The sequence below is a fragment of the Kazachstania africana genome, chromosome 8 (genome assembly GCF_000304475.1).
Source record: "Kazachstania africana CBS 2517 chromosome 8, complete genome".
Classification (NCBI taxonomy): Eukaryota; Fungi; Ascomycota; class Saccharomycetes; order Saccharomycetales; family Saccharomycetaceae; genus Kazachstania; species Kazachstania africana.
In genome coordinates, this window is record NC_018947.1 from 180,243 (window position 1) to 191,843 (window position 11,601).

At 35.4% G+C, this 11,601-nt stretch overlaps 8 protein-coding genes across 8 annotated transcripts; 2 read left to right on the forward strand and 6 right to left on the reverse strand.

Moving 5' to 3' along the window:
• Positions 1-126: 126 nt before the first annotated feature.
• Positions 127-939, forward strand: JID1 (Jid1p; the record flags this gene model as incomplete). Its single annotated transcript, XM_003958594.1, has 1 exon — positions 127-939. One exon carries the CDS (start codon positions 127-129, stop codon positions 937-939), a length of 813 nt encoding a protein of 270 aa, XP_003958643.1.
• A 127-nt stretch (positions 940-1,066) lies between these two features.
• Positions 1,067-1,843, forward strand: ARO7 (chorismate mutase ARO7; the record flags this gene model as incomplete). Its single annotated transcript, XM_003958595.1, has 1 exon — positions 1,067-1,843. One exon carries the CDS (start codon positions 1,067-1,069, stop codon positions 1,841-1,843), a length of 777 nt encoding a protein of 258 aa, XP_003958644.1.
• Positions 1,844-1,922: 79 nt separating this feature from the next.
• On the reverse strand, positions 1,923-2,831 carry YMC1 (organic acid transporter; the record flags this gene model as incomplete). The annotated part of the gene is made up of 1 exon (XM_003958596.1): positions 1,923-2,831. The coding sequence occupies one exon, from the start codon at positions 2,829-2,831 to the stop codon at positions 1,923-1,925; it is 909 nt and encodes a 302-aa protein (XP_003958645.1).
• Positions 2,832-3,301: 470 nt separating this feature from the next.
• BRR1 (Brr1p) lies at positions 3,302-4,378 on the reverse strand (the record flags this gene model as incomplete). The annotated part of the gene is made up of 1 exon (XM_003958597.1): positions 3,302-4,378. The coding sequence occupies one exon, from the start codon at positions 4,376-4,378 to the stop codon at positions 3,302-3,304; it is 1,077 nt and encodes a 358-aa protein (XP_003958646.1).
• Positions 4,379-4,588: 210 nt separating this feature from the next.
• Positions 4,589-5,575, reverse strand: TFB4 (TFIIH/NER complex subunit TFB4; the record flags this gene model as incomplete). Its single annotated transcript, XM_003958598.1, has 1 exon — positions 4,589-5,575. One exon carries the CDS (start codon positions 5,573-5,575, stop codon positions 4,589-4,591), a length of 987 nt encoding a protein of 328 aa, XP_003958647.1.
• Positions 5,576-5,821: 246 nt separating this feature from the next.
• On the reverse strand, positions 5,822-8,896 carry SEC8 (exocyst subunit SEC8; the record flags this gene model as incomplete). Its single annotated transcript, XM_003958599.1, has 1 exon — positions 5,822-8,896. One exon carries the CDS (start codon positions 8,894-8,896, stop codon positions 5,822-5,824), a length of 3,075 nt encoding a protein of 1,024 aa, XP_003958648.1.
• A 465-nt stretch (positions 8,897-9,361) lies between these two features.
• On the reverse strand, positions 9,362-10,618 carry SMK1 (mitogen-activated protein kinase SMK1; the record flags this gene model as incomplete). Its single annotated transcript, XM_003958600.1, has 1 exon — positions 9,362-10,618. One exon carries the CDS (start codon positions 10,616-10,618, stop codon positions 9,362-9,364), a length of 1,257 nt encoding a protein of 418 aa, XP_003958649.1.
• A 236-nt stretch (positions 10,619-10,854) lies between these two features.
• Positions 10,855-11,379, reverse strand: MAK3 (peptide alpha-N-acetyltransferase MAK3; the record flags this gene model as incomplete). Its single annotated transcript, XM_003958601.1, has 1 exon — positions 10,855-11,379. The coding sequence occupies one exon, from the start codon at positions 11,377-11,379 to the stop codon at positions 10,855-10,857; it is 525 nt and encodes a 174-aa protein (XP_003958650.1).
• Positions 11,380-11,601: the final 222 nt, after the last annotated feature.

The window sequence follows — 11,601 nt, forward strand, 5'->3', positions numbered from 1 at the left end:
TTTTTCATATCTCTTTATATAGTTACATTCCGGCATGTCAATCGCCCAATTTAAATTAAGGTTTTCATGTGAGCAAGACCCTCATCGCTAAACAAAGCATCATCTCTCATTAGATCACCCCAGTGTATGCTGCTGACACATCGATTCTGTATTCCCATACCTTCTTCATACAGGAGTCTGTTGGTTCTCTACTCCACGACGACTCCAAAAACTGAAATTGATAGTTGGTATCCAAATAACAGTGACCCTTCCCCATACGAAATATTCGGTCTTAATCACAACAGTAAGATCAATACCATAGCTCTTCGTAAGAAATATCACAGATTTGTCAAACTGTATCATCCTGATCATTCCAATAACATAATAATAAAGACTGCTAATAATAGGATACTTTCAACTGATGAGAAATTATCGAGATTTAAATTGATCTCACAATCATACGATATTTTGTTAAATCCAGCAAAAAGATCCTTATATGATTTGAAAAGGAATTCTACAACGACCACACAGCATCATGGTTATCATTCAAATGAAGCATATCAATATTGGAATGCAGGCACTTGGGAAGATTATCACAAATATCGCAATCGGCCAGATCCGGTTGAAATGAATTGGTCCTTATTTTACTGGGTTCTGGCTCTGCTGGTCGTAATAGAAGGCAGTGTCATCTTAACAAGGGTAGAAAATTCTTTGCTAGTGGATTCTAAACATGTAGAGACAAAGAGTCAAGTGCTAGATAGTTACGAGAATTTTGGACTTGATAACGATAAAATTTCTAGAATTAAGAGATTTTTATGGTTTAGATCTTTCGGTTTGTACAACGATAAGGATAAATTAGATCAAGAGGCTAAAAATAATGAAGTATTGCTGGATGATATGCATAAGAGACGCCAAAAGCTATTGAATTCATTATCAACAAAGAATGATAAGAATGACTAACATTGTTTTTGTCACACATCGCGTACTTCTTCGAGCTATATATTGAACGGAAAAATATGATCAAAAAAAAAAATATTCACTTGTCATTTATAGAGATGACAACACAGGCACAAAGCTATAAATTATCATGGATTTTACAAAGCCGGAAACTGTGTTGAATTTGCAAAACATCAGAGATGAGTTAGTCAAAATGGAAGATTCTATTATCTTCAAATTCATTGAAAGGTCACATTTTCCAACTTGTCCCGGTGTCTATCTAACTAAAAATCCGGATCTTTCCATTGAAAATTTCGATGGCTCTTTCTTAGATTGGGCTCTATTACATTTAGAAATTACACATTCTCAATTGAGAAGGTTCGAATCGCCTGATGAAACGCCATTTTTCCCTGATCATCTTTTAAGGCCAATCTTACCAAGTATTTCCTATCCACAAGTGCTTGCGTCATATGCTCCTCAGGTCAATTATAATGAAAAAATAAAAGCAACGTATATAAAACAAATGGTGCCTCTACTTTCAAAATATGATGGCGAACAGAATGAAAATTACGGTTCCGTGGCCACTAGAGATATCGAATGCTTACAGAGTTTAAGTAGAAGAATCCATTTTGGTAAATTTGTAGCTGAAGCCAAATTCCAAAATGATAAAGAGCTATACACAAAATTAATTAAATCCAAGGACATTGATGGTATAATGAAAAATATAACTAATTCTGCCGTTGAAGAAAAAATTTTGGAAAGATTGGTCAAAAAGGCTGAGGTTTACGGTGTAGATCCAACTAACAAAGAAGGCGAAAGGAGAATTACGCCAGATTATTTAGTTAAAATTTACAAAGAGTTTGTCATTCCAATGACAAAAGAAGTTGAAGTTGAATATTTATTGAGAAGATTGACAGATGACAACTAATGAGTGAACTCTTTAATTTTATAAACCTATATATATGTACATGATATATAAATATACTATCATCCCGTTGTTCCCATTTCTATCCCAATAATCTCATTGCCAATTCAAAAGTTGCAAAAGTAGCACCATTAGCTGGTGCTGCTCTGACAATTGTTGGTCCAAAACCTTTTAGGAATCCCATTAATCCATTCTTGGCATATATATTTTTGGCTACCGAACTAATTGATTTACCATATTTTGGGTTTGCTAAATTATCCGTTTGCATAACTGATTTGATGACATCAATTGGATAAATCATTATCCATAAAGATACACCGGATAATGCACCAAAAGTACATAATTTCCATGCTGGAATATCTGTTCTCTTGGTACCTTGACTGATTTGATTGGCAATCAATGCTTCGTACACTAGAAAATATGTACCACAACCATGACCTTCTCTCAATAAAGTTGGTGTTAGACCTCTCATCAAGCCGCCATGAGATTTCAATTTTCTTATACAGTCCAATGGACCTTTATATTCACGTCCTGCACCTGATCCAGTTTGGGTTTGTAATCTAATTCTTACATGTTCAATTGGTGCAGCTAAGAAAGAGTTCGTTAAACCACCTGCTAACCCACAAGTATAATACTGTGATAAAGACAGCGTTTGAATACCATTATTGGTGGAACGGAATAATCTCTTCATAGCTTCATTAACACCAAACTGTAGCGAAACACAGGCGCCAACACCGATTAATGGTGTTAACGTACCTTTGTAAAACCCAAGCACACCTTCATTCTTGAGAAGGTCCTTAACTACACGAACTGCAGTTGTATTTGTGGAGGAGGTTTGTACACGTACTTTGGTTGTGTCGAAAGGTTGACCTACTAGAACTTGTGCAATCCCACCGGTTGTACCAGCTAACAAGTCCTTGACAACTCTTGTATTATCATGCTTAGTCTCTAGATCATCGATCAATTGAGGTGTTGGAAACTCTTCAGACATCTTCCGTCAAAATATATTAACAACTGGGCCAAATTATCCCGAACCTTTCAACTGCTTCAGGATTCAGTGGCTCATCATGGATCGAATGGCGAAGATTATGGATAATTTTTCAATGTCATCGTTTCTTCCGAGTGCATATGAAACTGAAAACGTAAATATTTACAAATGAGTTATTTGACGCTTTTGAAGTCATCGAATCTCTTATTAGTCAGGGAGTAGTTCAGTTTAAAGCCTTGACCGCGGCTCATTGCATTTATTAAGAGAGACTTATATATTATATGTAATAGAGATAGTTTTACCATTACAAAAGACAGAGCAAAACTAGCATTCGCCATAGACTATGAGAAAAAAGAAACGTCATTATGCAATGAATCGTAGGGCACCGTATCCAACATTGAGGTACTAATTTAATATACATCAATGTAGGCCAGAGCAATATTGTTAGGCCATAAAGCCCCCGTTTCTTATGGCTAATTTTTCGTTTCTGAAAGGAACTCAATGAGATCTCTTTGCCCATACCTCATTGCCATAATAGCGACAACTAATTCGAGTATATCTATATCGACGGTATCAAACGTTATCTTGAGCTGTTTCATTTCAGTAGAAATTGGCAAAGTACCTTTTCCTCTTTCTGCCGTTTTTACGAATAGTTGCTTCTGACATTTCTTACCTAGTGTTCTCAACAAGCTTGTTTGAGTCGCTGTTACTTTAGTAGGTAAATGTGCTAAAATATAGAATAACCATTGACTTACTCTCTGCTTATATGGTTTTTCCTTGGTTATTTCCTTGATCCATTCCTGTGACATGAATTGCACCAATACCCATATATTTTTAGCATTGATCATCGTACAAAACATTGAGTGCAGTGGTTCATTTTCTCTGATGAACTGCGTCCATTGTTTCAGGCCCATAGGCTCCTTATCGGAAAAGTCTCCAGTTATACTGATTTTGATGTCCTCAATTGTTCGTATTCTCAAGGACCTCAATCGGCCAAGGTTACGTTCAAACCATTCTTCATCAATGGTCCAATCATTCTCGTTCAAGAGGTCTTCACTAACGGTATATTCCTTCAAAAGGTTCAAAATGTGAGCAACAATACCTTTCTTTTCGGGAATCTTCTCTAGGTGCAGCTTCATATAATACAATAAAAGATCCAGATGATCTTTTTCATACGCTTGTACAGTAAAACTCTCATTAAATATTTTTTCTGTAACATTGTTGAAACTCTGTAAACCTTTTTCCATATTGTTTCCAAAGTCAACAAAATCTTCTCGAAGTGGAACATGCCCCCACTGACCATGTTGCTCTGTAATTTGAGATGCTGCCTCTTGAGGACCAGCAACAGTGTCATCATAAATTGATGCATCATGTCCTCGTATCCTGGTAAAATTCTGGGCTTGTGTTGCATTGGTCGCTATTGCTTCTTTTCTCACATTTTGCAGATATCTAATAACTTCCGGATCAACTTCTGCGTCATCTAATGCAAAGACTGGCGATTGACCAAATATAGGATCCTCAGAAGATGAATATTTCTTTTGATTCCGCATTGGATTGTCAACTTTTCAATGTGGTTTCTCACTGATTGAGATGACTGGAATTTATACTTGAATGTGAAATTCCGATGAGCTATCTCGCCTTTAGTTAAAAATTCGTCTATTATAAATAATGTTAATTAATTATATAAACATGATGCTAATTATATATAATGTCTATGGTTGGTAATATGATTTGGATGCGGTGATCTTTTGCTACCATTCTTAACTAACCTTGGAACTATAGGTCTTTTTCTTTAGTTTATTGATGACCCTTTCGTCGAATTCTGAATCACAAGCTGGGCATTTGTTGCCTGGTGGAATAATGGATAAAACACACAAACAGACGGAACAGATAAACCCTACTGCGACGACCTTACCAGTCAAGTAACATGAAGTTCTGAAATCTACTGATCCCTGATTTGGCTTAACGATAATTTGCCTTAGAGATGGGTCGATAAACATGGCCGTAGTCAAGTATTGTATAAGACCCTTAGTAGTCTCTACATGTAGATAAACACCATGAGTAGCGTCTGTAGTTTGCTGTAGGAAAGTGCTTTCCTTAGACCCACCTATCTTAACCACATCAACGGGACACTTAAGCTTAGTTGCTGAAAAGATGCAATTCATAATGGGAATATACTGGAAGATTTCTTCTTTATTGGCCATTCCGCTTCCGCATGTCAGCACCATCAATCTAGACTTTAATGATAATGTTTCCATCTCCTTAGATATTCTATTCACGTAGGTTAAGCCAGCTGATATAGCGCCAGGTAGCGTACTCTTTTGAGTAATTTTATCAAGTTCATTCTGTTCCTCTTTGAAAAGAGAATATAACTCCTCTACCAATACTTCATCGACGTTTCTGAATCTTCTATACATACCCTTATTGATAATTGACAAGTCCTTATCACTCTTTAGCACATCATTTTTATTTATATTATTCTCTGGATACAGATACTTTATTCCCTGAGAGTGCGCTGCTATCACTGCTACTTGATTTGATGTATTGAATGCTAAATGTGCATTTAAGAACACTAGTAGCGCCTGTAACACATTGATGATGCTACCTTCTGTATCCTTTTCCTCATCAAATTCTGCCCACAATTTTGGTGCAATATCTATTATGACGGCTAATAAAGAGGGCGTTTCCTCCAGGACCGTAGATCTTTTTGTACTATGTTGAAAGTTTGGGTCGGCAATGGCATCCATACTGGCTATTATTCGTTAGTATCCGTTAACGATTTGGCTATAAAGTGATATGTTAAGATCACCTCTTTTTCCTGATTCACCAGCATTTATTGAAAACTCTTGCGAGCGGAAAAATCATCGCATAGCATAAAACATAGTGAATGTGTAGTATACGCCCTAACTCATATTAGAGCAAAGACAAAATCGGCGTCTTCCTACAATATATACTGTTGATAAAATCACATACTTTCATATTTATGTACTTAGTTATATTGCATTTTCTTCCAACTGCTCAATTTTAGCAAGGGCTTCGGTGTATCTTTTATTCACGGGGTTACTGGCAGTTCTATTTCCGTTTGGGCCATGTCTTTTCACTTGCCTAGTTAACTCTTCACTATATTGTAGTCTTAATATGGTCTTCAAGTCTTCTACCGAGCAGAATGACAACTCTTTTGATTGAATTTTGTTTAGCAGGGTTGCCTCACTTGAGCCGGCCAAAGTGTAAAAACTTATTGCATTACCCATGGTGATCTCTGCAGGTTTGAAGTAAAGATTTCTGAGAGTATGTTGTAGAACATTTATATTCCTCAAAATTCTCTTTATACCATTGTTGTTTAATACAGTGATTGAATTGGCTCCCTTGATAAATGCAAAAGTATTGACGTCGTCAAGACCTGTGAAAATTTTATCCTTTTCTTCTACAGGAAGTTCCTCTTTTAATTTATTTTCAATTGTTTTCAATTCATTCAATAGTATGCCAATATTTTGATCTAATTCTATACTACCCACATCAGAATTCCATATTTTCGTGAGCTGAAAGAACTTACCGATTCTGTAAATGGATCTCGTTCTTATGTCAAACCTTAATATCGACAGCAACCTATACTTCATTTCTATAAACTCATGAACAAGCTTGTTCAACCGTAAAGAACTCACTTTGTTAGATAAAAGTCTCAAACTCAAATTCTTATCCAATGCTTCCAAATTACCATATTCTGAGAGCGCCCAATGATTTCTGATTTCATCGGCGTCGCCTTCAAAAGTGCTTGTGCTTTGCTCTTCTGAAGATTGTTCTGTTGGTTTTTCCAGGTCCGGAAGCCAACTCAAAATCCAGCATATTGTACTTGTTAGATATATTGAAGCATCTAAAGTAAGTGTATTAAATAAATCACTGCTATTTATACCTTTGTTTTTAACATAAAATTGATCGCAGAATTTAAATAATAGGGAGGTCTCAGTTTGACTATCTAAAGAACCCTTCGAACCATCCTGAAGAAGAAATTCTCTTTCAGTTTTCATTAAATCGTCGTCCTTTAACCAAACAGATAGGATTTTCGTTTTTGAAATTTTATTCTTGGACCTACCAATTAAATTTTCAATAATATTTGAATAGTAAACGGAGAACCTACTTAAAAGGCTCAGAACTACTTCGGTAAATTGTCCTCTATAAATATTAGAAGTATTCAAAACATATAAAACATTTTGAAAGAGGATTTTAAAGTCTGTGGCTGCCTTGAAAACGCTTCTGCGTTCCCCTACCTTTTCTAGTGCATATGGATTATTTGATTGCACTTTTTTCTGGAACAAGTAAGTAAAAGTTGTTTCCAACGCAGGTAGCCATCTAGCTTCCATGAAGTTGGAGAAAACTGCCATTGGTGGTTGGACAGAATCGTTTAACAACTCAGTTGATATGAATGTAGCTGTTGCTTTAGAGAACAGTAAAAAAGGCTCCAAAATAACTTTTATATTGAACACAGATGGTGGAAGTAAAGGTTCCTCTTGCTCAAAGAAATCATCCTCAATATAAACAGAATCTAAGTCTATGTTAGTTGATGTTGTAAATCCTACAAAAATGTCCTTGAGCAGTGACTTCAATTCGCCTACATGTTCCTTGGCAATGGAGTTATCACCAAGATTGTCTTGCAATGAGAATAATTGCCTTGTATGTTTTCTTTGCTGCCCATTTTTTTCAGTTGGAGGGACATCATTCTGACTTAGAGAACCATCGAAAAGATATCTTGAAAGTAACGTGTCGAGCTCGTCTAACATTTTTTTCCAGATGTCGTTGAACCTATATTGATGAGGGTTACCGCTCGTCATTTGTAATGAATTTGCAATTTCAAATATGGCTTTATGTCTTTGAATAGCAAGCAAAAGTTTTACAAAAATTTCCCAAAAACATTCTCTCATAATCAAGGATAATAGATCATTTATCGAGAGCCCAAAATCGTTGAAATTGTTAGGATTGGTTTTTAACTTCAGCAAAGTTGGATGAGAAAAACGAACTTTGTCAACACATTTTTGGATTAGGATGTGAACTTCTTCTTTACACCTGTCCAACAAAATACTTAGCATATTAGGGAGCTTATTTATGTCTTTAACTGACGATAACAATGCGTATAAACGCACATATTCGGATGGTTCTCCTTCATGTGATATAGTTGCAATGTTTTGGTAGTATCCAGGATCTTGTTTAAGATTTGTAACAAATGCTTCTAATTTATGGTTTATTTCTATTGATTGTTTGGATATATCAATATTGGAAATATTATAAAGATAATTTTCCAAACTAGTAAAGCCATTCTGAGCGATACTAACTGTTTCTAAAATGTTCGAGACAACATTAGCAAATTCCTTCTTGGAATATATGATATTATGTACTTCTTCAATCATATTTTGAAATAATGTATGCTCTTGTAATTCCAGTTGGTGACGAATTGGTTGTAAAAGCTTGATATCCCTAAGATCTGACATATTAAGTAAGACAAACCCTCTGTCCAGGAGTTTCTGTACGTTTTTATATTCTTCTTTCCTTATTGAATCTTCAATCTTTTCTGAAATTTGCAACAGTTCTTCGACAAGCGAAGCATTCTCAATAGTTTTAGCATAATGAACGCTCATTTCATTTAACTCATCTAAAGAACCCTTCCTTATGGTAATGTTGTCATTGGCTGCTTTCAAATCCCTTTTAATGTCGCTTGTCATTTCTTGAGCATCAGTTAACGCAGAAACAGTTTGTGAATAAGATGCCACGTTGGCATTGAATGCTTGACTATGTTCATTAACTACTGCTTTAAGATCTGAAGCAATTCTTTCCTGTAATTGGTTAAATTCCTCGTATCTGTGACTTAAACCAACAGAAGTATCATCGAGAAAAGCTAAAGCCAATTCTAAAGGGTTTGATTTATCACTTAATACTTTATTCCACTGGACCTTAACAAGACCCAAATCGTTTTCTAAAGTATCTAAGGTACCATTTCGAGCGATCTGTTCTCCTTCACTAGGGTTATTAATTGACAAAGCACGTCTTCTTCTCCCCTGAGGAGGTGCCAAACTATCCATTAGAAATATGAGATTGGTACTATAGAAAGTAAAAACCTAGAAACCCAAGCCAAATACTTTAAAAAACCGTCAGTTATATTTGGAACCAGGCTGCTATAGAGTTATTAATAAAGCAAAATTATCTACTGTTTGATGAAATATTCACTTTATATTCGCATCTTTTTTTCATTTTCGATCTTGGCTTAATGCGAAATGATCGAACTTCAAGTACATAGTACGGCTTGCTCATCTTACCGCATACTTATTGCAATTTACCAACAGTACGAGCTATATATTATTTGTAGCATTTCCAATCGGCAACGATGACCTTGAAGAATGGTAGTAGCAAGAAAGGTGTGAAATTGTTGATGGTAATGAAGAAACACAAGACATTCGTTTGCATGGGAGTTACTCGATGATGATGAGATGACAACAACAACAACAAAGTTCTATACAAATAAGAGATCGTTTATATGCTTCTACTACTTATATCGTTTCAGACTTTTTAAACTCGGTTACTTCCCCGATCAAGTACTCTCTGAGTTTAGCCATAGAATCAAGATTTCCCTCATATGAAAAATTGAATGGTCCATTATAGCATTCAGGTTCATCTTGTAAGGTTCTTACCGACTGCACGAACCTGTGCTCAATGGCTTCCGCAGCGGTATATCTCAGTTCTGGTTCCCAGGTCAATAGATGGTCTAATAAGTCCCAAGCATCGTTTGAAGCAAAGGGAAGATAAGTTGACCAGGGTATTTTCTTTCCTGGTGTCATTGTTTTATTTTTCAGAAGATTTAACGATTTTAATGAATTAAATTTCACCAACAAGTGGGTAGGAGGGAATCCTAGAACTTTGATTATTTCGAATGTTTGATGTATTGAATCGTTTCCCATAAAAATTGGCTTTCTTGTGTAGAATTCTGCTAAGATACAACCAATCGCCCAGAGGTCAATTGCCTTCGTGTATGTATTTTGGGATAAAATCAGTTCGGGAGCTCGATACCACCTTGTTGCAACATAGTTTGTAATTGGTTTCGTCTTTTTATTCTCTTGCTTCAATTGAAATTGATTGGAGATACCTCTGGCCAGACCAAAATCGCATATCTTGAGACAGCCATTCAACGTCACAAGTATATTACCAGGTTTCAAGTCTCTGTGAATCACTTCTGCACTATGAATATATTTTAAGCCACATAATATTTGATAGAAGAAATATTTTATGTGAAACTCAGTCAATGAAACGTTTGAATGAATGATTTTGGCCAAATCATAATCAATTAATTCTTGATAACAATATAAACCATTGTATTGAGGGTTATTTTCCGAATACAATATCTCTAAGTCAATAAGATTGATGATATTTTTATGACCTCTGAAGAATTTCAAGAATTTCAATTCTCTTATTGCACGTTTGAGTAAAATTTCCCTCTGAAAGATATTAGTTATCTTTTTTATTGCTAGAAGTGTTTCTGGATTTGAATTTGATTTATCTCGAACAGAACATACTATACCATATGAACCTTTTCCTAATACCTCAACGACTTCGTAGCGATTTGGAATTGAAAATTTGGTACTTTCGTATATGGTTCGATTTGTTTGTAAATATGTAGAAAAGCTTTCTAATTGTGAGTACAATAAATTTTTAATCTTACTTGAACTTTTATTTTTTATAGACGATTCATTTGGATCTTGCTGCTGATTTAAAAGTTGCGTATTATTATTCAAAGCATTTGTAAATGACATTCTCTCCCGTTGTTAAAACCCTCATTTCTATGTATTCAATTGAACATACAAGCAATGATTCTTGTTTTCTGACATATTTTATTGCCTAACTTTGTAGTGACGCAAAAGAGAGTTTGAACTTTTACTACTATTGAATAGTTGCCAAGTGTCGTTTTCTGACATGCTTTTATTCAAATTGTGTAGTTATTATGATTTCAGAGTGGTGACTTAGATCATGAAAGTCTTAATTATAGAATCTATCTAAGTTCTTCATTTAATATATATGATTTTTGGACTGCCTTCTCTGTCAGTGGTAAGATCAGTCTGTAGGCATCACCATGATTCAAATAGTATTTGTACATTCTTTTGACTCTTATAAAACCCAGAGATTCATAAAGATTCAATGCAGCGAAGTTATCTACCTCTGTTTCGAGCATAATCTCATCACACCCACCTGTTTTCATTTTAACTATAGCCAATTTGGCCAAGTTTTTGGCAATACCCATTCTTCTATATTTATGATCCACAGCTAGCATGCCTATATAACCCCTTTCTCTTGCTGCTGCATGACATTCACTCTTCGAGATAATACAACCAATGGGTGTTTCTTTGTCCTCTGATTCGATATCAAATGCCAGCAATGCCAGTTCTGGCCACTGATTCAGGAAATACCTATATACATAGATAGAGTAAGGTTCTGATAAATCTGCATCAATCAACTGTTTCACTTTATTCAACTGCACGTCATTATTCAAATCCAATGCCCTGTATGTAATCTTCATATTCCCACTACTGTCGAATGAACTGCGCTGCCACTGTATCAACGGCTTCCCGTCTTGTATTTGCTATATAAAACATCTAATCACTACAATTTTTCAGATGCAACGAGAGAACGGCAGGAGCAACTTCATCTTCCTCTACAAAACTGCTGCTTACATGCAATTTTCCTGTAAGAAAACGTTGAATTGTCACTTTATCTCAGTAATAATCAACATTTTGCGGTC